Raw genomic sequence first — 27546 nt, forward strand, 5'->3', positions numbered from 1 at the left:
GTCTAATCAAAATGTTAGTGCTCAGCATCACTACTGCTCAGCAGCCTATGGAGAGCAGAGAAATGAACATGACCTTTAAAGGAGATTTTCACCTCAGCATCAGTCCCTCACCATTTTACACATTAAAATATCATCCAGCAGTGTGATGTGTGTTCATTTAAATGTAATTAAGTCTTTTTTTTTACCCCACACACTTTTGTTCAACCTGTATTATCTGCACCGGGTGCTATTTTACGGTTTCCCTGTGTGCCTTTCAACAGGAAGAACATGTATCTTAAGTATTATACACATGGAGAGTGCCTGCTACTGCCTGCAGCATTCATTTTAAAGTTAAGTGTAATTTGCATAGCAGGTTAACATTTTGATTTGTACACAGTCACATCTTTAATCAAAACACCACACTTTAGCTCTTATGGTAATTTGATGTTAATATTAATTAGGAAGAACAACATACTGTAGTACCGTATAGTTACGGTTCTACTGTTAAAGACAACAGAAAAGTATAATTGGATGAATTGGATGGTTATAGAAATGGCCCAAGTGTTGCTATTTTGTCTATTATTCACATAATTGGGGGCAGCATGTAAACGCTACCAGCCCTAACTATAGTCTCAAAACCAGAATAGTATTGCTTCCAGAAGGTTTTACATTGAACCTTCACAGAAACAGAATATCCTACTTAAAAATCTGACTGAGTCTTAGTTTCAGTCGTGTTTTCTGTCTGTCTGTCTGTCTGACTATGGTCTACTTCCGTGTCATAGGTAATACCAAAGCAGTTTGCTGGAAGGAGCAGCTCATGTGACGTCATCGGCGTCCCCTCATTTCTCAGCCAATTAGATTCCTCAGCGTGGTATCCTCCCCCCGCCCCCCGCCCGGAGCTACTCCCACCTGCAGTATGGCCGCCTTGTTGTAGTCGGTGTGTTTTAGTCATATGTCAGTCCGTATATCGCGGTTTTGCACTTTTTCAACATGTCAGCCTTTCTGTTGGTGAAACACTCAGTCAGCAGGCTGCCGCTGAGTGTGGCCCGCCATGTTACAGCCTGCTGCTATCACACAGAGACCGGAGTTTACGGCTACAGACCCAAAGTGAGCCGCGCGGACAATGAGGTGCACCGCGAGCGCATCGCCGCTCTGAACCAAGGTCAGTAAGAGTGGAACAGAGTGAACAAGGAGGGAACAGAGTGGACATGGAGGGAGCATGGAGTGGGCAGAGTGGACATGGAGGGAGCAGATGGTCTTCAGGTTTAGTCCGTGGGCTTCTTCACACTTTAATCTCTCTGGGAGTTGCCACGTTAACCCACCTGTTGAACCTGTAGATGTACTTCAAGTCAAAGTAACAACGTATCTTATCTAATTATTCATTATTTTACTGGGGACAATACAAATACACTCAATCATCCTCATTTTGAATTTTTTTTTACACCAATAAATCTACAAAATCTATACAAATCGGAGGTAATTCAATGTTAAAAACTGTATTTTTGAGGCAGATACCAATGTTGATATGTGAGAGTAAAAAAACTTCAAATATTTTTAGCAGCGCAAAAGTTTTATAGATAATTATGAAAGATGACAATAATAATGACATTTAAGTTGATATAAGAGTTAAACATGTTATACTCACATATTGATTGATCTATTAACTGATAGATCTCTACTGACTCACTGAGACTTTACAGTGGCAGCATGGGCGAGCGTCCAGACACACTACTACAGGTTGGGCATTGTTCTCACTCAGCCTCTGCTTTGTCCTCAGATCATGGTCTTGCCAGGCTGGTGGAGGCTTACAGAGCGCATGGACACAAGGCTGCCAAGATTAACCCCTTACTCCCTCAAATGCCTGTCGCCGACACTGTCCCGGAGATACACCTGCTGGCTGGAGCCGTACAAGGACCGGTCAACACCACAGGTACACACACAGCTCATCAGCCAATCAGAGGGAGGGAGAGAGAGCGGCTGATCCTCTCCTGTCTACAGTCATACAGTCTGAACTATGTTGACTGCTTTCATTAATGCTGAGTCAATGTCATCATCGTTTCAACACAAATCTAAGAAGTCTAAGAATTTAAATGGTTACTATATTATTATTTTCCTTGTGACCCATTTTACTCTCATCTTAGCAAACCAGCCAGTTGGAGTCGTCAAGCGACTTCAGGGTTGCTATGACAATGTAGTAGACTAACGTTTGTGGGCATGCTAATAACAGGACAAACTGGATCCCTCATTAAAAAAGAATATCTTGTTCTCCAGGACTACGGCATTTTGGCAAGGCGGAGGCCTCGGTGGCGGAGGTGACGGCCTACCTGGAGGAGGCCTACTGTGGCCACCTGTCAGTTGAGACCAGTCACCTGGGCAGCCTGGAGGAGAGGGAGTGGCTCTCTGACCGCTTTGAGGAAATCAAACTACAGCCTTTCTCCGGCGAGGAGAGGAAGCAGCTGGCCAAGATCATGCTGGAGTCTCAGGTGAGCCCAGGAACAACAACCATGACATCATTATAACCCAGACCAGATCAAGCTAGGATCGACGCTATCTAACGTTTCTTGTCCGTCACAACCTGCAGGAATTCGACCGTTTCCTGGCCACCAAATTTTCCACCGTGAAGCGCTACGGAGGGGAAGGAGCAGAGAGCATGATGGGATTCTTCTACAAACTTTTCCACCAGTCAGCCCACAGCGGAGTGACTGACATCGTGATCGGCATGCCCCACCGAGGACGACTCAACCTCCTGAACGGCCTGCTGAAGTTCCCTCCAGAGGTTAGGCAGCACAGTGTATGGGGTTAGGAGCATGGAGGTCATGGAGGTCATGCAGGTCATAGTGTAATGTGGTGCAGTCTAGCTTTGTAATGGGACTGTAATCCAGCTTCTTGTAAACATTGTGAAACCATGGTGACTCCAGACGTCTCAACATCTCTCCTTCCACATTCTCCCTTCACTCAGCTCATGTTCCGAAAGATGCGCGGCCTCAGCGAGTTCCCGGAGACGTCCCCGTCCATCGGTGACGTCCTCTCCCACCTCACCGCATCAGTGGAGTTAGACTTTGGCGCCGGACATCCTCTGCACGTGACCATGCTGCCCAACCCGTCTCACCTAGAGGCGATCAATCCCGTGGCCCAGGGAAAAGCTCGGGCCAGGCAGCAGCTGAGGCAAGAAGGGGACTATTCACCCGCTGACGACGCCCAGCCAGGGGACCAGGTGGTTTGTTTGCAGGTATGAGCTCAACCTTTCAACCTCTCATTACAATATGGTGGAATAGCAGACAAACATGAAAGAGTTTATTGAACCATTCCTCTTCTCCACAGGTCCACGGCGATGCAGCGTTCACCGGCCAAGGGATCGTTCCAGAAACTTTGACCCTTTCGAACCTCCCTCACTACAGGGTCGGTGGCAGCATCCACCTGATTGTGAACAACCAAGTGGGCTTCACCACTCCAGCAGAGAGAGCCAGGTCCTCCCCCTACTGCAGCGATATCGGTCGGTCTCAACCCTCTCACGTCTTATTCGCTCTGTAATACTCGACGCAGCTCAGTCTGTCATGAGGAAACGTGTGTTTGTGTCGCAGGTAAGATGGTGAACTGCGCTGTGATCCACGTGAACGGCGACGACGCAGAGGAAGTCCTGCGAGCCACGGGGCTGGCGGTGGAATACCAGCGGCGCTTCAGGAAAGACATCATCCTGGACCTGCTCTGCTTCCGCCAGTGGGGTCACAATGAGCTGGACGAGCCTTTCTTCACCAACCCAGCTATGTACAAGGTCATCCGGTAGGTTCACTCCAGCTTGTTTATATTCACACACACACACACACACACACACACACACACACACACACACACACACACACTTCACACACACACACACACACACACACACTTCACACACCATTACCTCAGACCTCGCTGTAGCATGCACAGTTTGTATTCTTGGTCACTCTGACTTTCAGAACGGAATGTTTTCAGACTAGTGCCGCTGATGTTTGGCCAAAACAAACATCTAATGATGAGGTCATGAATCCAATTTGCTGCAAAATACTGTAGTAATAATTAATATAGTGTTACTACATTTGTTCAGCAATCGGACCTTAAAACACGTTGTATTGTTCAACCTGTTCCAGCTAATAAATCAGTTGTATTTATTAAAGGGGTCATTATAATATTATTGTGACTTTTTGACAGCTGTTCTATTTGACCTGTGAATGACTACACACCCTCTAACGTTGTGGTTTGTGTCGCCGTGTTGCAGCTCCCGGAAGAGCATCCCCGACTCCTACTCAGACCAGCTGATCTCAGAGGGCCTGATGAGCGACACCGAGCGGGAAGACATCAAGTCCAAACACTACACCATGCTCAACGACAAGCTGGCCAACATGACCCTGTACAGCCCCCCGCCCACCAACCTCCAGGGCCGCTGGGGGGATCTGGCAGAACCCCAGGCCAGAGTCACCACCTGGGACACGGGCGTCCCTGTCCCGCTGTTGCAGTTCGTAGGGGCCAAGTCGGTGGACATGCCGGAGCAGATCCAGCTGCACAGCCACCTGGGAAAGACCCACGCACAGGTACAGCCCGCGCTCACGTCTGTCCTCTCTGTCACCGGCTCATTCGGTTAGAAAGGTCTAATGTCTGAAGACGATTTTGTCCCAGGCTCGACTGCAAAAGGTGCAGGAGGGGACAAAGCTGGACTGGTCCACAGCAGAGGCCATGGCTTTTGGCTCACTCCTCTCTCAGGGTCAGTGGCAACCATGACTTCCAGCTCCCACCTATGGTAAAGCTCCTTCTGGTTTGTGTCTTAATGAACTTTGTCTCTCCATTACAGGCTTTAATATCCGTATCAGTGGACAGGATGTTGGACGGGGGACTTTCAGTCAGAGACATGCCATGATCGTGTGTCAGGACACCAACGACATGTACATCCCTCTGAACCACATCGACCCTCAGCAGAAAGGATTCCTGGAGGTAACATCTAGATCAGGAATGAACTGGGTCCCTGACATTGTTTTAGTTGTAACAGTGGAGACGGTGCAGGTCTTCCCAGGTCTGCAGGACTTGGGTGTAGACGTTCTGGATCCCTCTGCTGTTTCAAGCACGCCACCATCAAACCCCAACATATCTTGTAGATCCAGAACAAGTTATGCTCTAATGACGGCCACAGCCTTGCAAAGTTTATTATCTTTGTTCTGCCGTATTTCCTCACACACCCTGCATGTGTGAACTTCATGTAGAGGAATGTTTCAAGTCTTTTCCACGCTCCACCCCATGAATCTGCATGATTAGGACTCGGATAAGTGATGATCACATGACCTCACAGCCTTCATGTCCCCTCAGGTGTGTAACAGCCCGCTGTCAGAGGAGGCGGTGCTGGGGTTTGAATACGGCATGAGTATCGCTCAGCCCAAGCTCCTTCCCATCTGGGAGGCTCAGTTTGGGGATTTCTTCAACGGAGCGCAGATCATCTTTGACACCTTCATCTCCGGAGGTAAACACCCCGATCAACACGTTACATGCATCTGTTACATGCGTGTTACAGGCAACACGTGCAGGAGGTATTTAGGGATTAGCCAACCTGAAAACATCCTGGTACCATTACCTTGACCAATGTTCTTCAATGTGCAGTTTGTTTTTTGTTGACATGAGGTTCTGAATCTAGAATCCAGAACACTTCAGATATTACTGATATTTAAACTAATAAAGAGAGTGAGAACATCCAAGTTACTCTGGTTTGGGTTGTAAGCTCAGATTTTGATTGTCATGGCAACATACAGAGAGATGTGTATGGCCTTGGTAGAGGTTTGTGCTCTCTCTTATTTTGGACTGTATTGGATTTAATGAACATTATTAAAATGTCTAATACGATTTCAAGTAATAAAGATTTCGGCTTTGAACTATTCCAATTAAAACAAAGATAAGTTAAGATGTGACCTTTTCAAACAGCAATTTACAGTGAAAGTGTGACTTTAGGCCGCTACAGACACAGATTCTGCTTTAGTAATGTCCATGTGCAAACTATCAGGGTTCAGTCTGTGAGAGTAACTCAAATATCCAGCAAATGATTCATCCAATCAAATGTCACTGTTGTGTTGTTACCAGGTGAGGCCAAATGGCTGCTCCAGTGCGGGATGGTGATCCTGCTGCCTCACGGCTACGACGGAGCGGGGCCCGAACACTCCTCCTGCCGCATGGAGCGCTTCCTCCAGGTCTGCAAACCGTACAAATGAATCTACTGCTGCTGAGGGAAACGCTACTAAGACAGAGAAGTTAACTTTTCTTTTATCGCCTCCTCCCTAGATGTGTGACAGTAAAGAAGAGGGTGTGGACGACGACAGCGTCAACATGTCTGTCGTCAACCCCACCAACCCCGCGCAGTACTTCCACCTGCTGAGGCGACAGATGATCCGCAACTTCCGCAAACCCCTAATCCTGGTCGGGCCCAAGACTCTCCTGAGGTTTTCTGTAAGCGCTGCGTTTATTCTGACACACCGACCCCGTCCGTATGTGTGATCTCAGAACGGTGATCTTTGTAAACCGGCTGAATAAGGTTCTTTGTTTCCCCAGGGTGCAGTGTCCACTCTAGCTGAGTTGGCACCAGGAACACATTTCAGGCCTGTGTTAGGTGATACTTCAGTCTCACCACAGAGGTAAACAACCCACTGCATGATTGGAATGATTGATGAGGCTTTTCGCATGCCGGTTTCACATTTGAGTTACCTTGTAGGGTGCCGACTAAAGTCCGTATTCCAGTCTGTAAACTACGCAAATTTCAGGCTTTAAATCCTTTTAGTGTTTTAGGTTTATGGGGTTGTGCTACAAATGTTTCCAGAATATATATGAGTGTTCTCTCCTCTGCCTGCAGCCTTCACACAATCCACAATGGAACATATTCTATCCCAGCTCCAGATGCAGATCAAGGAGTTGTTTTGTTTTTACTGAGTAATCATTGATCAGATGTTGATGTTGTTCAGCCATTGTTGAGTTATTGATTTCCTAACCCAGGGTTGAAGGCCCACATATTCAAGGTCTGTAGCAGTTTGTCTGTAGCAGTGGGAGCGAAATGCACACACACTTAAAAGATCAATACATCAACAGCTTATATCTTTATTTACACTACATACATCGAAGCAATATTTTTGTATCTCAGTGGAAGAAAGGCGACTCATTTTGCACTTTCCAAGCTTACCCTGTGTGTTTGCTAGCACTTCAAAGTCTCCATACTAAAGCTATGACATAGGTGGCAAATTAGAGAGAAATGTTCAGCCCTGGGGGAAGCTTGGTTACTGAGTGTGTTCCTGTTGTGTCTCACAGTGTCCAGAAGGTGGTGCTGTGCTCAGGGAAACATTACTATGCCCTGCTCAAAGAGAGGGAGGCCTCGGCAGCCAGTCAGAACACGGCACTCATCCGCCTGGAGGAGCTGTGTCCGTTCCCACTGGAGGCTCTGCAGCAGGAGCTCAGTAAATACCCCAACGCCAAAGGTAAACGTGACCCCCTGCTGTGCGCCGCCTCACTGAGCCCCGACTACCTGCAGCTGTGCACCGAGGCAGCCTGATTGTAAGGTGCTGGGTGGAGGGCTAACAAGTCATGTAAAGCCACGTGCAATGTCTCAAAGGCCTTTATAGATCCAGATCCAAAGAGTGACCCTGCACAAACGGCCCGGGTGTGCAATAGCAGACGTAGAGGGATTCTCGGAGTCTTATAAGTCCCCTCACTTAGCATCCTTCTGAGCAATAAGCCATCTAAACTGGAGACAACGTAGGAGCCACAAAGGTTCAAAAGGCCAGAAACGACAGTAATGAAACAATACGCAAGACACAGAATATTCCCACGGACTCGGGAGACTTCAGTCAGTTTGGTCGCGGCTCTACTCGCAGCTACTCTTCCTCTTTGCTAATGCGGCTTTCCTGTTTGGCAAACGTTGTTGAGATAATTAAGTCATTTCCCCTTGCACCATTACATAATATTGCAGTGTTTGTGACTGATTCACCAGCGAGTCAGGCTGTGTCTTACTGTAGCTCACAGGCACAAAGGCAGCGACACAAGTCAGTCACAGCCGGATGAATGACATGCAGTATCAAATTCAGAGTCTTTATACAAGATAAGGCAAAGAGAAAAGATGAGTATGAGTCAGGGACGTGGTTTGTGCTCGTGTCTTTACGATATGCTTGGCTTACCAACCATGGGGGGCCTTTAGTTGTCGGCGCCTCTATCCTGCCCGGTAACACCCTGTATCTCTTCCTGTACTCGGTGTTTGAACATTGTCTCACTTACTCAGACAAAGAAAAGGTTTGCAGTTCTCTTCTGATCAATAACAAATATTCCACAGAGTTCACTTGGAGCCAGGAGGAGCCTCAGAACATGGGTCCCTGGTCTTTTGTGGCTCCCAGGTTTGAGAAGCAGCTGGCCTGCAAGGTGAGCCTGGTGTCTGAACTACCACAACACACACTGTAGACAATAATGCCAGGAAACAAACTGTTAATATTCATGCGTCTGACCTGTGTCGTCTGTAGCTGCGGTTAGTCAGCAGACCGCCTCTGCCCGCTCCTGCTGTGGGCATCGCAACCCTCCATCACCAGCAGCATGCGGCCATCCTCACTGCGACCTTCTCCTAAGACAGGAAGATACCTCGGCGCTACATTTACACGTCTCCAAACACACACAGACGTGGGACCTTTACACTGCGTGCCTCTAATCAATTGGTCAGTAATCCATGTTTGCTGAAAATGGGGGTTGGCAATCTCATTTGAATTTTACAGGACAGCCTAAGGTTTTGCATTCGGTTTCCAATGCGAGGCCTGGGTTGTTATCTGCTAATGTTTGTTCCCTCCCGTGAAACTGACTTCTATATTCTATATTTGTTACTTACAAAAGCGCTACGGCACAAAAACAGAGGCTGCATAGGATTTGAATCCGGGCCTCATACAGATTGATGATGTTTACAGTGCGACTTCTCAGCACTGTTATCTCTTCCTTACATCATGCTGGAACATAACTTCCGGGTTCAGGGTGGAACTCCAGTGTTTTGTCAGTTTTAAGTCTATTTGGCATTTTTTTTTGTATTTATTGCGTCTTACAATCTGAGGACTTAAGTCAATGATCACTAGATTTCAGATTAGAAACGTGAACTGAATCTGATCAACCATCGTCAATACCACACATTTTTAATATTTCAAAGTACAAATGTGAACTAAACAGGACTTGAACACGATCGTTTGACCCTGGTTGAATGTAACGGCTTGAAGTTGTCATTTAAGGGCATACTGGATGATGTAAATAATGGAGTGAGACGGAAATAAAGCATATTTTCCCAACAAACTTTCATCATTGGACATTCTGTTTTTCACTTCCTAATGTACTTGTTGGTGCTGAATAGGGATCAGGGACCTGTGGGAGAGTTCCAGCTGTAGAGGGCTCTGCATGAATCACCTTGTGTGCATAAAACCATTACAATATAGCCGAATGCCTCGGTACTACTTTATTCTCTGCAGACCCATAGTTAGAAACAAGAAGTACTGAAGGAGAAACGCAGATCAATTGAGTTCTCTTAACATTTAGGGGTTCTCATACTGTATATCCTTCCAGCCTACATGCAAAGTACAAGGTGGACGGTGTGTGTAATTAAAGGAGGAAAGAAGGGCGATAATGTACACTTTAAAGTCTATACGTCTCTCCAAAGCACTTTACAAAGACCTCACACTCACACAGCGGCAGGGTCATAAACATGCAAGGAGCCAGCCTGCACATCAGGAGCAGTTAAGGGTTTCAACGTGGCTCTTAGTGAACATTAAAGCTGGATGACTGTAATTCTGGTTTCCTAATCACACTGGTTCACTCCCTCTAAAATTATTATTCAATCATCTTTGTGAGATACATGTGTTTTGTCTCAATCATCATCATCATAGTTGAACGTTGGTCTTGGTCTTGGATTGGCTGGAATTTCTGTCGTTCCACCCAAATACATTATTTTTCTCCTACTTTCTCATGTCTCCCCTTATTCCCTTTAGAAATAGATGATAATAATTTTATTTTTTCCACAGTTTCCCTTGCTTTCACTGTAGGAATGCAGTCTCAGTCTTTGTCAACACAGAGTTGGCTACATGGACACTTGTGTTTGTTTATGTCACAGCTTCTGCTATCAGTGATCGAGTACTCACGTCTCTGCAGAAGAATCTTGAGGGACTTTTCTGAGGGGTTAGGTAAGGGATTTGTAGTCTGAACTCACAACTATGTGGTCATATTCATACAAAACTGAGAGGTTCAACATTTTAGTGTGGATTGCAGGTCAGTAAAGTCCTTTGAGATTCACCCAGAGCAGCTAGAGAGCTGAGATCAGCCATGGTGCTGACTGCTGTGAGATAAACACAACAAAGTCAGCAACGCAGAAGATGATTACATCTGTAAATGTTTCTCAGCACAAGTCCCAGTCAAGGATCAAATCAATCAGTCTTTCTCAATCACATAAACAAGGACACCCATGGTCAACAAAGGGAACTTACAGAAGCAGAGAGAGGACATGGAAACATCTTCTTCTTCCTCAGATAATTAGACCTTTTTCTTGAGATGTTGAGAAAACTCAACATTTCCTACATGGCAGAAGAGCAGGTGGGCTACACTACACACACACACACAAACTCTCTCTCTCTCTCTCTCGCTCGTCTCTGTCTTACATGTTACTTCCAAATGCATAAATGTTTGTGTTTACCACTCTTCATGCTTTTTTGTACCTCTGTATAATCCCACTGGAAGTTCCTACACCGAGCCAATCTCTCTTGGAATTGGTTTCTTCCCTTTTTCCTTACAGATTAAGGTTTTCTCTGAAGTTTTTCCTCGTCTTCCTAGAGAGCTTTTGGGCCGGGGTCGGGAGTTTTCCTGATGTTGTGGATCTGTACAGCCCTTTGGACGGTATATGTGATATTAGGCTACAGATAACTTGACTTGACTTTGCATTCACGTGTGTCATCTCAGTACTTGACGATCCAGAGATTGATTTAACTTCTGATCTTGATTAAATAATAAAATACTAAAATTGCATCTCCTCCCTCGGCTTCCACAGAAACTGGTGGATGAGCAAAGTACCTGACTTTACTTTTAAATAAATAAGCCAAGTCAGAGGATCCCTAGAGTCAGGTCCTGAGCCCCGGGGGGGTCCCCATAAAGCCCCGGAGCGCCCCTGCCTCCACTCCATCCATCCACTGAGTGAAAACGACCCCAGGCAGCCAGCAGCAGACACAATGACGACGCTGCTGTGATGATGAACGCAGCATCGTGGCAGCTTCATCAGAGGAGAGGACAGCCCGGGGTGGCTGCTGGCGTTTTAAGCCCCGCAGAGTTTATAGCTTGTGTGTGTGTGTGTGTCGGGTTTGGTGCAATGCGAACACTTGAATGGTTCAGCGTGCAGACAGGCGGGAGCAGCAACCTCCCACTGACACACACACAGATACACACACACACACAGGGTGCAGGACCGAGGGAGTCCACGGCGCTGCGGCTCGGAGGAGACTGCCAGGTGAAGCCCGACCTTTCCACAGCAGCACAGCGGCTCTGACTCAACCCGGCCCCGTGTCCCCCCCACCCCCACCCCCCTGCCTGCCTGCCTGAGAGCGCAGAAGAAGACAACACCGGATCCGCTACGTCAGACAGATTAGTCTAACAACCTCCACGCTAAGGACAGACCTCCTCCTCCTCCTCCTCTTCCTCCTCCTCCTCCTCCTCCTCCTCTCTCTCTGGGCTCGCCTGGCTCCGGCTGCATGTATGAAACGCTTGAGGACGGGAGGCAGACAAAAGCAAGGAAACCCTCCGTGAAATACACAAGCGCACCACCACCAGCAGCGCGGTGAGCCCCGGCTTGTCTCACGGCTCTGCCCCCCCTCTCCTCCTCCTCCTACCTCCTCCTCTCCTCCTCCTCCTCTTCCTCCACCCCGCTGCGAAATGGCGAGAGAAAACGGCGAGTCCAGCGATGGATCCTGGAAGAAGCATGTCGATGATATCAAGAAGATATTTGACTTCAAAGAAGTCCTCGGGACGTGAGTAACGCCTCTGGCTCTCCGGGCAAACTTTTCCTTCCTTTACACAACAATCAGGCCCGTGACATTTAAACGTTCAGACGGAAATGAAACCGATTGACTGCTGTTGAATATTGAGTGAAATAACAGGCGACAGACACACAGATAGACAGACAGGCAGGCAGATATAGACAGACGGGGCCTTTTTTTTGTTGGAAGTTAGTCCCAGAACAGAAACCCGAACAGATCGTGATTTTAATCGTGAGCATTGTCTGGATTTCCATGAGACATTCCGGGTCGTTATGTGTGTGTGTGTGTGTGAAGTCATACACGCCTGATCCTCCTCTAATCGCAACAACTGCTGTGGCGTGTTTGATCCACACATGTCAGGGTGGAAACATGTAGAGCTACAGTGTGTGTGTGTGTGTGTGTGTGTGTGTGTGTGTGTGTGAGGCAGCCACCCATCAGTCACTAAGACAACGCACGATCAAGCCCACCATCCAAAATGAAGCGTATGTGACCTCATGTGCTCTCTTGCATCCTAACACTGAGACACATTCTGATGCTTTTCCCAGGTATTTGTTCCGTCCTCAACTCTGATCTGGGCTCCATTCTTGGTCTTTATATTTACAGGTTCTAAAGATTCTGATCTAGCCTTCGGAACTAGAGACCAGACAAATTCCAGAGTTTATTTTGGTTGCCTATGCAGCATAAAGGGAGTCTCAGTGTGCGCTTTCAATTCCCCCAAGTGGAAGATCCAAACTACTAAAGGAATGTATGCAGCTCTCGCATGTAGAAAGAGGAAGGAGACTCCAGTTGAGCCCCTGTCAGTGTGTGTGTGTGTGTGTGTGTGTGTGCTTGTGTGTGTGACAGGTTTGATAGTATATTGATGATTTTGGGATCAAGACCCCAAGGCCAGAGTAGAGAGATGTGATGGAGGAGAGAGTTGGATGCGTTGTCACTAAACCGGAGACATATGACCTAACCTACATACGAACACGGACTAGACGCCGTTAAAGAAAGGAATGCCAGAACGTTATTACATACCTGCTCCCCTGAGGCCACAGATTGTGATATACACCTCCACCCTCATATTACGCTCATGGCTCTGTCATTCACTCTCAGCTGTGTGGCACTATCTGTGGGCAGTTCTGATTTTTTCCCAAGGTTTCTCCATTTATTTGTAAAAAAATCAGCCTCTGAATAATAGTGAATCATCATCAGTGTGTGTACTGTGTGGCACACAATGGACCCGGGGCTGGAGGAATATACGTCCACGCTCAACAACACAACGCACAATCTCCAGGGCCAATCTGTGACTCACGCTTATGTATGTACGGTACAACACGTCTTGTTATCCTGGCTTTAGTTCAGTCCCCGTTTACACGCCGCTGTGCTTGTTAGTTAGGGAGCTCTCCTTGTTAATCAGCAGGGCTCACTTACTTAGAGCCACCTGAGGCAGAAAAGGCCCCCGGCAACCCCGCAGCTTTGCCTGAGGGATTAATGGATGAGGAAGGAGTGTGAGACCGGTGGAAGAGACGTAAGATTATCCCCTCTTCCTCCACTCCCTTCTTCTTCTTCTTCTTCTTCTTCTTCTTCAGGTTTCCCCATCAGAGACCAATACGGATCATCCCTTGTCCGCAACCAGAACTTTTAACTCAATGCTTGTCCGATCGATTGTCAGACACGAGCAAAACCTCCAGCACCATCAGTCATAGTGAGTGTGATTATCTGAAACACAAGCATACTGTTGAGTAAAGTGCATGTTGGCATTGAGGTAAGAACCGGGTAGGAAAAGATTTCAGCTGAGTGAGGAAACTGTGATGGATTGAACATCAGAGTTTTGGGAGTAGAGAGCCCCGCGGTGGTGCCGGCGATTGCTGCGGACACATTTCCTCCCTCTGTTTTCATGCAGTACAGAGTTGTTGTGCGCTAATGACATCTTCGGCGCTGCTGCTGCTACATGGCTGCCACTCGCCTCAGGGGCTAATTTCAGAACTTTAAGCTGCTGATGGTCTGTGGGAGAAGAATAAGTCATCTGGCCCAAGGCAGCTTTGCAAGAGCCCCGCAGGCATGTAGTGTAAAAAAAACAAGAGAAGAAGAAGAAGAAGAAGAGGTGTTTGCTCTCATATTGATACTCCGGTTTGTCTGAGATCACTAATGTGCTTCAATCTCACTTGATGGTGGTATTTATAATATTTATTTTAATATAGTTTGGGACATATTTGATTTATTGTTGAGCAAAATTCTGCTTCTTCCTCGTCTCGTCTCCCGCGCTCCGGCTAATGAGCAGAGAAGTTGGAGCTCTTTTTGCTGCGTTCAAGTGTTGATGGAAATTGGGAATTAAAGCAGCCCGAATGCATCTGAAATGGCAGCTAGGCAACTAGGATGATGGAAGTCTTCATTGTTTGTTCTGGAGCAGTCATCCTGCTGCTGCTGCTGCTTACCTCCACCGTCCAGCCACACACACACACACACACACACACACACACACACACACACACACACACACACACACACACACACACACACACACACACACACACACACACACACACACACACACACACACGCACACACACACACTCCACACCACAATGCAGCCTGTATGAATGCTACTGCCTCTAATGATGCAGCACCTAATGACGACCAAACATTATACTGCTTGTGCTTGTTGTCATTTGACTCGTGTCCATTTGCATCCTTCTTCTTCGTCACCACACTTCATGACTATAGAGTCTAGACTTTACCATCCAGTGCACTCAGTGTGTTGTCATGTGCCAAACTACAACCGTGGCTGCAGTAACGACTCATATCAACAATTCAGCTTCTATCTGACCGGCTCATCTGTGGCTCAGATAGATTTTGCCATATATGGGTGATGGGCGGTTGCTTTATCGTTAGTCGTGATTGTAATCGACGACTGGTCTGATAAATACAGTGAGCACATTCCAGGAAAAGGAGCTCCCAGTCCACAGTGTGTTGTTGTAGGTAGTGATAGTTAGCAGCTGCAGTCATTAGGAGGCAGAGAGCCGTTGAGTTTGAGCCGTATTATAGAGGCGTATTTAACCCCTGCGGCGCCAGGTCACTGCTATTTACTACCTAGAAGAATAGAAAGCAGCAGGAGGCTTAAAGGCACACAAACTACAGACCAGCTCAGATTGTTTCTCTCCCCCCCTTATGTGGTCACGACAAATTATGACAGGTGTGTTAATATGAATATATTAGATATTTCCCGGGGAAAAAATTGATGAACACGTCCACAATAAATACTTAGATTAATAAATGTTGGCAATCAAATGAGAAACAAAGTTGTGCATGTTGTTTACATCACAGGATGGTAAGTTGCTTTGCCAGCCTCAGTCTTTGATGCTGATTATTGTGAAATCAAAGGCAATCTTGCAATAAATTCCGACATGTTGACTTTAATTTAGGTCCACTAAATAAGAATGAGAAGTTGAGGGTTTCTATTTCTAACACCAGCAAAATCTATTTCATAATGTCTGAACTAACCAGCTGCTTATAGCGCTTTTAATCTTTTTTATATCTTCCTTAATCTTTGTATAGAAATCCGAGAAAATGTATACAGGAAGAAAAATTTAAATAGATATTATGACATTTTTTTATTTATCAGTCCAACAAATAGACCAGAGGAATGCTGTTAAGTACCGAAAAGGTTTGGACGTTGTCGCTATTTCCCATCTTGTTGTGCAGATACTCATGTTTTACAGTGAAGTGCAGGACTGGAGAGAGCAGGATATCACAGCTGAGCAGATGGAGTCTGTTCAAAATATGTTTATTGTGTAACTGTAAAGTACCCTGCTGCCAGTACACACATCTTTAATTACTACACTTAGATATACAAAATGGAGAGACCCTCACTCAAATGTATCATATTTACGTATTAATGTGTGTGTATATATATATATATATATATATATATATATATGGATCTATCTCACTTTAATACACTACATCATCGCTGTTGTGTCATATTTCTGGCTAAATGTGTCTTTGGAGCTAGCATGCTACACCGGTGGCAGCTCTACCTGGATTATCAAGTTCCAGCATTTTCCAGCTCCGATGTTGCGTAATGGACTTCTGTGGTGATTACTCAGCAGTCCTACAACGCGAGCGACTCTCAGTAAGCCCACAAAGACCTCAGCAACCTCCAACCCTACCCCGCAGAGAAAAACACTCCGTTCCATCAGGAGCGCTGGAAGTTGTGGCCCCCAAGAAGTTTTCTGGACGCGTCTTTGATCCGTTGCACAGAGAGAGAGAGAGAGAGAGAGAGAGAGAGAGAACAGCCCACATTCACATTTTCACATTAGTCAGCCGCTTTGGCCCCGGCTGTCCTGTACACGGTGCGGTGGTGTTGTGTGACTTGCAGACTGCCACGCACGGCACACAGCTCATACTGAGAAGAGTGAGCTGTCCGTTGCTCTGGGGAAAGATTTTAAAATTCATCTCTTCTTATTATTATTCAACCCAGTGAGTCAGTGTGTGTTGGCTTGATTTGCTGGGAGGCAGAGTGCAGTCTGCCACACCGGGGGTCAGGGACAAATCTTTTCAGCCGTACAATCACATTTTATTTGTGAGTAATGGATTGAGATGCGCTTTAATAAAGGAGTGGATTCGGACGGAGCTTAATGCAGCTCACACCTGGATTATTCCAGGGACGACTCGCGTGTGTATGTGTGTGTGTGTGTGTTCCACTAATCATGCAAGCTGCTGAGCTCTGTGCTACTGAGGGATGTGTCACTGTGTCTTTGCATTATGTATGTTTGGACTGGACACATATGTGGGTGGTACTATTGGCATATGTGTGTGGATGGAGCAGAGATTGCACCTTTTCAAACCTGTGACTTATGAATTGATGAACATGAGTCAATCGCACCGCAGTTTTGGTTCTTGTCATGTTGTCATGCTCAGGAAGTGATGCCGCTGTGTGTGTGTGAGGGGACAGAATAGGTGCTACACACTCCACCCAGCCTCTCAGTGAGATCACAGGTTTCCTGTGGGTTTGATCGCCGCGCTCCACCGGCTGCAGAAAGCAGAGTGCATGCTTAAAAATGTCATGCAAAGAGAGATGACTCAGACTCGTGCATGCTGGTGGAGGAATTTTGCACCCCTCCCCATGTTGGCACAGCTGGGTGGGGATTGGTGGTGTGTGCACCGGATAGAAAGGATGCTCCGTGTCCTCACAAACAGCTGCAGCCCTTGAATCTCCATATTGTCCCACATCAGGTTGGGGTCAAAGTCACAAGGGCGCACTCTGCAAGCCCTCTCTCTTCACCGCGAGTGTGTGTGAGCCTGCCTCTGTGTTCAGATACTGTGTCCGCTTATGCAGCATGTCGTGACTCTGCCTGTCTCCTCACACACACACACACACACACACACACCCCAGCTCCCGCCCCCTCCTGTGGACAGAGGAGTGAAGGATTAGCGTGGATTTAATGACCGCGGGTGGGACTTATTGGAGTGAGTGTAGATCCTCTTGGGGTGGAACTGATTACACACTGAGAACATAATGGACCCTTCACCGTTGGCTGTGCTGCTTTCTAAAAGGCCGCAGTGGTGAAACTCGCTTAGGAGTTTCTTTTTCCGTGTTCAACAGAGGCTGCGGTTACACGTGTCGTCTCGTGCGACTTGAGAATGGGATCGTTAAAATCCTGATGAATATCTGATCTCATAAGGGCAGAATAGCTGCGGTTACACTGTGAACGCTCTGTGGCTTAGATCTGTTCTGTCGTATCCAATCACTCCAGGCTACATGAAACTAAGGGCATATCGGTTATGTGTCCAACCACTTCAGGAGGTGGTCTAGGTCGCACTGGGATCGGATCTTCTCATGTCCAGGCTCTATTGCCAGACACACAACATGAAAACAAGCCTTTGGACAAATGACCCTCAATGTCTCTCGTTCACACACAGGACACAGAGAAGAGTGTGCTGTCGGTAAAGGAGGCTGCAGCTGAAGGTGTGTGTCCCGTATGGAAAGTGAGAGTCAACCCAGAGCTGATCTGCTGCCTCCTTATCAGTGCGTCTCTTGTGGCTCAACTTCTAATACTCATCAGACGCAACACCTGCATTGACGCCGAGTTTATCGCAATGTGATCAGATCAGAGATCTATATGAGATAGCAGTATAGGTCGCATTGAAGTGTCATTGTGTAACTGCTGCTCAATCTGGTCTGCTGAGATCGGATCTTCATCAGATTTTCAATATCCGACGAGTGTAACCACAGCCAAGGATCATCGTAGTCTATTAGATCACATCAGGCGTTGTGGTTTATAATCCAGGACCGCACAGAGCTGATCATCTGCTCCGATCCTGCTGAAGGGGGAACTTAGGGGGAAATGAGTATGTGAAGGTGTGTATGGAAAATAAGGAGGAAAGTGCAATCCCGCTGCCTGCTCCACAAGAGTTATTAAGGTGGACTGACTGTGGTATCATAGCAACAGATCCAGATTGCTTGAGCAAATATTCCCCTGATTCCGTATTGTTTTGTTTTTTTAAACCTTTCATGTGTAGACAGATGGCCCAGGAAGACACGTTGGCTATCTGCTGTCCTAAATGGCTGTTTTTATTTTCTTTTTTCTAGAGAGAAGTGTTTGCTGCCGCTGCTATTGCGCGCACACACACACACACACACACACACACACACACACACACACACACACACACACACACACACACACACACACACACACACACGCGCACGCCATCCGTAAGCCAACACAGAAGGCTGTCGGCCATAGTCGGCGGGGACTTTGTCAGGTCTCAGTAAATATTTACAATATGCTGTTTGTGTACTCTGGCCTGTCTGCCTCTGAGTGCATCTACTCACCCAGCACAGACCATCTATGTCAATATTGCCAGAGTTCATGTAAAACCCCAATAACGTGTTTCTCTCTCTCTCTCTCTCTCACTCTCTCTGTTTTCCAGTGGTGCATTTTCCGAAGTGGTGATGGCTCGGGAGAAGATCACAGGAAAGATGGTGGCAATAAAGTGCATCCCCAAAAAGGCCCTGAAGGGGAAAGAGACGAGCATCGAGAATGAAATCGCCGTGCTTAGGAAGTAGGTACCTCGTGACTGTTTATGGGGGAGTGTGAAATTACAACAACAACCACGTTAGAAAAGGTTTTGTCATCTCCTGGCGCTCTGAGGCAACTATTTAAGGGCAGCAGTGTAAAGCTATAAAGTCACTTCCTCTTCCATTCCCACCGAGCCACCATTTTGTAACACAGTCACACGCTGGCACACAGGGTATGATAGGAGTGTGTTGACACCAGATGACGCTCCACATCCTCCCCCAGCGCCTGATGGGTAATTCCCCACAGAAGCTCAGTTATCAGTCACTGGTAGGTGAGCGGACCAGTTGTTGGGTGTAGTTGCCTGGTTACAGTTGCTATCCTTTGACTACAGTTTCCTCTTTTTCTCTCAATCTGCGGTTGGTTTCTCGTCCGTGTCCCTCTCAACACTCACTTCCTTTCCTTCCCTCTGTTAGTGGACACAAACGCCCCCTTGCTTTGCCTCTGGCCCCTCAGATTGAGCCACAGTGTGAATGTTGTTTAGTCCTTGGAGTCTCGCTGCCTCTTTCTTCTCCCACCCCCACCTTCATCTTTTCAGCCACCTGACCCTCTGAGCGCGCTCTCTCTCTCGTCAGCATAAATCTCATCTTTTTCACTTAGCAAACCCAGCTGGCTGGTTGCCTGGACACCGACTCACCAAACGTCGATTCATCCCTGTATTCTTTTCACTCACTTTTCTCCCCCCCCACTAATCATTGATTAGATTCATCTCCCAACAATCCCTGCTCGCTGTCATGCAGAAAAGCTTTCTCTCTCGCGTGGCCACTTAGTGTGAAGTATACACTTAACCAGGTTCGTTTAGGAGTGTGATCACACACGAGTCGGGGTGTAAATACAGGCAAGGTGGCTTTTGTAGCAATGAATGAAAATGTTTTCTTTTGTCATGATATTTTCACTCGTCGTTTGGATTGAGGAGTCGTTTTTAATTGCGCCTCATTAGTGGCCTGCAATCAGACTTAATGTTCTCTTCTCTCTCTCTCAGAATAAAGCACGAGAACATAGTGGCTCTGGAGGACATCTACGAGAGCTCCAACCATCTGTACCTCATAATGCAGCTGTAAGTATCCAACCAGCACAAAGTGAGGCTCCGCACATGTCTGCTGCCAACACAAAGACTCCATCTCTCTCAAAGACTCCATCTCTCTAGACCATTAGACGGACTAAGCGTTAATTATAGACAACTCAACAACTTCTTTATTAATTTTAATTGTAGCCACAAAATGGTGAATATTATATAATGATTCAGCTTGAGGGTGGTTAAGGTTTGTGACTTATTTTAGCAAATACGTTGTTGAGTGTCTTGTCAGTCGATGGTGGTGAAGGTCTGAAGGTGAACACTGTCATTCCTGGTTGGTAATGCAGTGTGTGTGTGTGTCCTGTGTGTGTGTGTGTGTGTGTGTGTGTGTGTGTGGTCTGTGCTGCCATGAATGCGGTGTTTGTGGCTAATGTACCATCATTTTCAGCAGCAATCTCCCGGCCCCCTTTTGTACCTTTTGTGAGGTGTCTGTTGCTTTGAAAGCTCACTTAAAAACGCAGTGTGTCAGACCTCTGCTACTGCTAATTGGCGTTCATCTCAATGTGAGTAGTGGCTTCTTGATCTGCCTGGATCGCTGGTGCATTAGTCCCTAAACACGTCAATAATACATAACAAGTCCATGTAATTCCATCACATGTTAAACTGCATTACCAAAGATCAAATCAGTTCTACCAAGCTTTGACTTTGATCATCTACTATGGCCTGATAAATGACCATCTGGAGCGATTGTAGCGGGTGCCTTTATAGGGGAATAATCATTAGTCTGATCTGGGACGCTCCAACATCGGAAGAATACAATGACAAACATCACAACCAACCAGTTCTGCTTGATCTTCCTTCCCCGTTGGTGACAGGGTGTCTGGAGGTGAGCTGTTTGACCGCATTGTCGAGAAAGGCTTTTACACGGAGATGGATGCCAGCCGGCTGATCCGACAGGTTTTGGAAGCGGTTAACTATCTCCATACCATGGGGATAGTACACAGAGATCTCAAGGTACCAAAGTCAGGAGAGTCACACTCGCACACTGTATATGGTTAAGACTACACTGTAGAATTGACACACACACACACCCACATTCTCACCATTTCCTCCTTTCACAGCCTGAGAATCTGCTGTATTTTAGTCCTCATGATGAGTCAAAGATCATGATCAGTGACTTTGGCCTGTCAAAAATGGAGGGAACAGGTGATGTGATGGCCACCGCCTGTGGGACTCCAGGATATGTGGGTAGGTCTCCTTTGAGTTTGGTGTTACTGAGACCATTAGACGCACGAGTATGACCTCATATAAGCTGCCTGTGGCTTCATGTTAACCTTAGTCACGTACTGTAGGCAACGTTTGAAAACCTAAACTCTTACCACACAAAGCCTTAAGATGTTGGTGTTTCACTGGATTCATATTGCATCATCACGGTCTCCTCACTTCTTTCTCAATCGTTCTCTTTCCTCAGCGCCTGAGGTTTTGGCTCAGAAGCCGTACAGTAAAGCTGTGGACTGCTGGTCCATCGGGGTCATTGCTTATATTCTGTAAGTGCTCCGTTTTCAGCTCCTTTTGTGTGCGTTTGATAAGTGTTTCCAAATGGACTCGGTGCTGAACTACAAGTCGTAATCATTATGTGAGAGATGCCTGCAGTGCAATGCTACTTTTCCTGTTCTTCAGCCTCTGTAAAGCTTTCAGTGAAGTAGTTTACACCAAGCTGCCAAACCAGTGACGCAAAGAGTCGCTGCTCATTACTAAGAACTCATTCCTGGCTCTCATTATCCATACAGGAGTTTTTTTTCAATGTCAAAGTAACCAGGCAGAAGATTTTCTCCCACATGCCTGTGAAGCAAAGCACACACAGCTGAACACTGCTTACAACCTGCATGGATTTGCGGTGCAGACCTCCCGGTTGCAGACTCCATTTATTTCCAGATTATATGACAGTGGACTGCTTTGTCTTATATTTTTCATGTAGTTGCTAATCCTCGCGTTATGAAAAACATGAAGGATGCCCAAACGAGATGAGTTGGGTCAAATCCAGTTAGATTTGAGTGAACGTTGATAAACCTGTGCAGGATGACGGCGCTCTCACGCTCTGTTGTGTTATGTGTTCTCTCAGGCTCTGCGGTTACCCTCCTTTCTATGATGAAAACGATTCAAAGCTGTTTGAGCAGATTCTCAAGGCCGACTATGAGTTTGACGCACCATATTGGGATGACATATCAGACTCAGGTGAGTTATGATGTACAGTATGTATACATTTACACATATACTACATCCAATACACTGCCAGGCACAAGTCAGTGAGTTTGTTTGTCACGTATGTGTTCAATCTACCGTTGCGTCTCGACCTTCAAACTGTGGCTTTGTCTGTATATGAATGTATATAAGTGACATGCAAGCCAGAGCAACTACATTTTCCTCCTGCACCTGAACACAGCAGTAATTGCAGACCTGTTTTGCAAAGCTTGTATAATTATTTCTGCAGCATTTGCAGTTTTGCTCACCTCCATCTTGGAAAGTAAATCTTTTTTTATGCGTGTATGATGTTTCAATTGTAAATCAGGTAAACGGGGGGATCAGATAAGGGCCAATAAAGAAAATGCAAAGAGGATAAAGCTCCAAAACAATCAGCTTCTCCATTTTTTTCCACGATTCCAAGACCGTAAATTGCAATTCCATTTCCGGTAGCTGCGCACATAATCACATAGTTAACTGTCATAACGTTAGGGATTGTGGGCTGGAAAAATGACAGCGAATAAATCACATTTACGTGGAACATAAGCATGAGAGACGGCGCAAAGCGGAGCGACAGGCGGATGTCTGGAGGATGAAGACTGGACAAGTGGTTTAGACGTCAGCAGCAGGCGTGGAGCCAAATCAAGTAAGAAATATGAGGCAACATGACTTTAGTTCAAGCATGATACATCTTAGGATGCACGTTTATGCTTCATTAACAATGTACTTATCTTGACAGGTGTTCTTGGAAGGGAACAGAATAGGTAAATAATGCCTACCTAGGTCATATGCCCCCTGTGGTGCGGGGTGGTACTGCAGGTAGGTATTTCAGACTATCACACAATGGATGGTAACACGTATTATTATTCACTGTGCTTAAATATCTCTGTGTAAACATTGCTTTACCAATAGGACTTTTTCCATTTGTTGGTTTGAACTAGCTAACGTCCATGTAAAATGATGATTCAAATCTTGATGATGTCAGAAATTGTAATGCCAAAATAAAGGTTGTTCCATGCATTGGTGTTTGTGTTTCTTTGTCTTTTTAATCTTTGAATATAAATAAAGTGTAAAATACGTTTTATTTATTAGTTGAGTAATGGCAGAAGAAAAACTCACAAACTTGCTACAAAATTACTTTATTGCAAAATCAATCACAAAGAAAAGGTGAAATCCTGGGGCGACTGAATAATAACAAACCAACTGAAACTAGACACCACCTGTAACGTACACGTCGCCTTATATTCAACACTCGTTTTTCTTTTCTTTCTTTTCCTCCACAGCCAAAGACTTCATCAGCAACCTAATGGAGAAGGACCCTGAGAAGAGATTCACGTGTGACCAGTCCCTCGAGCACCCCTGGTGAGAATCTAACCGCCGCCACGCTGCAACCAGACAAACACAGGGAGCCACGCAACTCGCTGCCATTACACGGGGAGCCTGACGCAGATTGCTAGGCTTCCGGATTTGTCATGGAGAGCATGTCCTCCCAATGTCATCTGTAGCCATGGCTCCCAGCCCCAGACCCCAGCTCCTCAGCACCACCCACCCATAAAGAGAAATCTGCTGAATAAATGACTCCCAATTAGTAGCCTGCATCCTGAAGGATCCTTGAAGAATGCAGATGTTCTAATGAACAATTAGAATGCTGCCCGACAGGATTAAGCAGGTGTGGGTTGCTGTCTCAGCTCTGAGGAAGCCGATTCATATGTGTGTTAGCCAGTAATGAGTCTTCGGGGTCCAGGCCAGGTGGTCCCTGCGATACAAATATGTGTTTGTTGACAGGTGTTGTAACAGTGAGAAATGGCTCTCAGTGTGGAAGCATCACACCTGCACTGAACACAGAGTGATTATGGTGGAGGTGACAGAAAGCGACAGCCCCATCAATCAGAGATGCTTTAGCAGAATGAAAATAAACGATTCTGTTCTGCAGCATTCACACAGAGAGGAGAATGACACGAGGACGGTGATTCACACATTATTAGAGATGCAATTGTCAACTGAATGCCTCATACTTTGTTCCCGTGCTAATTGTTTCCATTATCTAAAAGTGCTTGACTCTGTTTTTTTAGGATTGCTGGGGACACTGCACTGTGCAAGAATATCCATGAGTCAGTCAGTCGACAGATGCGGAAAAACTTTGCCAAAAGCAAATGGAGGGTGAGCACACAAGACTTTACTTTTGTTGAGCATAATGTATTAGTCATTATGCTGCAGCTCTGTTTTCTTTTACCGTTTTCACACAAAACATAGACAAATCACCATGTCAAGGTTGTGTGTTGGTTAATTAATGCTAGTGAGTAAGGTTTGAGTCTCCCATTCCACCATATTTAGATTAGAAGTTTAGTCATAAGAGATAATAAGAGAGATGTCCATGTGCAGGTTTGCTGTGACATCATGTTCTACTAAGGGAAAAGGAATTATGTCAACATTACCTGAACAGAGTTGAGTGAAGGAACCATAGGCCAATATCTTGTCTGTACTGCTGCTGCACAGCTCCCTTTGTTTGAGCTCTGTCCCTTTTATAACATGAGAAGTTGCCACGGTTTCTCTCACCGCAGATCCCCCTGCAGCTTTTGATCGATTGTTGCGTTTGCTCTGTTGCCGACAGGGAATTGAAACACAGTAAATCATGTTCACCGCTAAGTCTGTTTCCATTCAAGTTTCATTACTTCTATTATGTCTTTATCCACATTTCTATGACTAATTTTTCAATTCCTAACTTGGAAAACACAGGTCAATGGAAACTGCATGAATGGCTTTTTAATAAAGAACAGTCTTTTGTATTCCATGAAGTCTTAGTCTATTTCATCCACCTCATCCTCTGCACCTCTGCTCGCCCTCCTCTCTCCTCTGCCACAGCAAGCCTTCAACGCCACGGCGGTGATTCGCCACATGCGGCGCCTGCAGCTGGGCACCAGCTTTGGCAGCAGCATCCACGGCTCCGGCTCCTCAGCCAGCCCTCAGAGCCGAGCTCCAGCCAAGAGCCAGTCTGTGGACGGTGCTCCGCCCTCCCACAAGGACTGTGAGTGACACTTGAGATGCTCTGTGGACCTCTGCTTGCCAGCTCTTGTTGCCCCAGTCAGCTGTGCTCTGTTCACTCCACTGCCTCCTTTATCAGGCCAATGCATGAGTTTAAAAGCTTTTGATATAAACAAAACCTCAGCCATTTTGTTTCATTGAAAGATGTTTTTTCTTTTCAAACAATACAAACGTCCATTTTCCGCATGTGTGTTTTTGTATTCAACAACAGAACATTTTGATAAATGTTTTTATTGAAGAAAGCATTTGACATGACAAAGAGCATTCAGTTATTTCTCTGACATGTCAACAACAGAACAGTTTGGATATTTGTTAACATTTACCAGGTCATAGTAGAACCACAGTCTGTAGGCTGGGCCCTTAAGGATCCATAGAAGACGTGGTAAAGCCACTAAGAGCTTTATTGTTGCTGTAAAATCACCACTGTGTCACTTTAAAAAATGATTGAATACCTCCTGCTGACATGATGCTTTTTCCACAGGTCCTCCCATAGCCGCTTTGCCCTCTGCTGTTAAAGTGTACAATCGGGACTCAGATTTGGCCTCACCTGATCTGGAGGAAGCATCAGTGGTGGGGGAACCATCACGACCACGACCCTCCACTGTTACGGTTATTCACACGGGGACTAAATGACGCCAGGTTCCGCGAGAGGTGAGCTGGGAGACCACAGAGCTTTGAGACCACAATTCCCAGGTCTCAGAATTCGACGTCATCGCCCAGTTCGCCCATCTCGCCGCGTCCCATTCGCCTCCACTTGTGCGATGGGAGAAACTTGAGGAGTGTTGGCTCCATTTACCATGGCTCAGCACAGCACCCAGTGCTTCCCTCCCTATTGAGTACAGAAGAGGGGAGAGGCTCACCGTCTCTCCAAAAACCAAAAGTTGTTATTGTGGAAGCCATGTTCTGCCGGGAACATGTTGTCTGGATAGTTGAATGGGGTCGGGGGAAGTGCCACACGAAAAGGGAACTGTGTCATTACTGAAGCTGCTGTACGTTTTGACTCTGGAGCGTCTGAAGACGGTTTCGCTCCGCTGTATGCCTTGTGTAAATTTTCTGCCTCGAACTGTTGAGTGGAGTAACGTTACGCAATTGAAATATAAGCTTCAAGCTGTGGTAAATAAATGTGATGCCATCATCTGCACTCTGAATTTCTTGTTGTTTTGACAGCTCTTGTTAATTGGCTGTGGTATTTGCTACACTGGCTCACAGGGTCCTGGTTTCTAACAGTATGACAGAACAGCATGTGTTCAGTCTCCTTTCATGTATACGAGCATGAAGCCTCAGCAGGATCCCGTGTGAGGAGTTTTGACGGTCAGTGCATTGTACAAATGACCTCATTGAAATGTATTGAATTATTTATTTTCCTACAATATATTGTGACTTTTGTAAGAATTACCACTCGCACAAATGTGTCAATGTTACTGAAGTTGAAAAGACGATGAAGACACATTATGTTGTAGTTGTTACTCTTAATTGCTTTTATTTGATGAAGTCCCATTCTGTTGTTGTTGTTGTTGTTGTTGTCGTTGTTGCCGTGGCTCCTCCTCCTCCACCACAGGAGGGCGACTGTGTGTTGTTGCTTTGTGACCAGTTTCTCAGGGATGTGCTCATACCAATCCCACCGCACCCCTATGAGAGTGATCCTCACACCAGTGTTGGGGTGGTAACGGTGAAAAACCTCCAAATCCTGCATATTATTCTAATGTGCCATTAGGAGAGTTTGACGTTTCCTTTTCTTTAAATCCATGATTGTTGACAGTGAGAATGACGTAACTGGAACAGAATGGCTAGTTTCCCTTTAAAAACCCTCAGATTCATTCTAGTTCTTCATTGGAGTATGTATATCAGTAAAGTGTCATTCCATGTCTGTAATAAAAATGAAACATAATCTACCAAATGAATGCAACATATATCTTTATAACGATTGCAGAATTGTCGAATCAGTAGTGTGCAGTTCAGTGGTTGAAATTGTGCTCTGCTTCCGCTCATGAAGTGGCTGATCTTACAACAGCTCACACACTGTGTGTTAAATCACTGTGCTTTCATACCAGCCTGTTGAATTTAGCAGCAAGATGCTCTGCCTCACACTCTCTCTCTCTTTCTCTCTCTCTCTCTCACACACACACACAGACTCTCTCTCTCTCTCTCCCCGGAGGCTTTGGCTGATCACAGA

General features: G+C 46.1%; 2 protein-coding genes across 2 annotated transcripts; both read left to right on the forward strand.

Annotated features, from left to right (window-relative positions):
- The first annotated feature begins 863 nt into the window (after positions 1 to 863).
- dhtkd1 (dehydrogenase E1 and transketolase domain containing 1) lies at positions 864 to 9294 on the forward strand. Its single transcript, XM_076142202.1, has 17 exons — positions 864 to 1141; positions 1757 to 1909; positions 2251 to 2462; positions 2561 to 2755; positions 2939 to 3208; positions 3301 to 3472; positions 3561 to 3759; positions 4238 to 4550; positions 4636 to 4720; positions 4808 to 4947; positions 5317 to 5467; positions 6079 to 6185; positions 6277 to 6441; positions 6544 to 6626; positions 7291 to 7457; positions 8306 to 8391; positions 8490 to 9294. Exons 1-17 carry the CDS (start codon positions 970 to 972, stop codon positions 8589 to 8591), a joined length of 2772 nt encoding a protein of 923 aa, XP_075998317.1. The 5' UTR covers positions 864 to 969; the 3' UTR covers positions 8592 to 9294.
- Positions 9295 to 11619: 2325 nt separating this feature from the next.
- camk1db (calcium/calmodulin-dependent protein kinase 1Db) lies at positions 11620 to 27163 on the forward strand. The gene is made up of 11 exons (XM_076142494.1): positions 11620 to 12002; positions 18930 to 19061; positions 20058 to 20132; positions 20966 to 21104; positions 21212 to 21338; positions 21562 to 21637; positions 22213 to 22325; positions 23615 to 23693; positions 24404 to 24491; positions 25194 to 25356; positions 25855 to 27163. The coding sequence occupies exons 1-11, from the start codon at positions 11908 to 11910 to the stop codon at positions 26004 to 26006; spliced, it is 1239 nt and encodes a 412-aa protein (XP_075998609.1). The 5' UTR covers positions 11620 to 11907; the 3' UTR covers positions 26007 to 27163.
- Positions 27164 to 27546: the final 383 nt, after the last annotated feature.

Source organism: Genypterus blacodes, unplaced genomic scaffold (assembly GCF_046128005.1).
Source record: "Genypterus blacodes isolate CSIRO-AG114 ecotype Tasmania unplaced genomic scaffold, CSIRO-AGI_Gbla_v1 ptg000021l_1, whole genome shotgun sequence".
Classification (NCBI taxonomy): domain Eukaryota; kingdom Metazoa; phylum Chordata; class Actinopteri; order Ophidiiformes; family Ophidiidae; genus Genypterus; species Genypterus blacodes.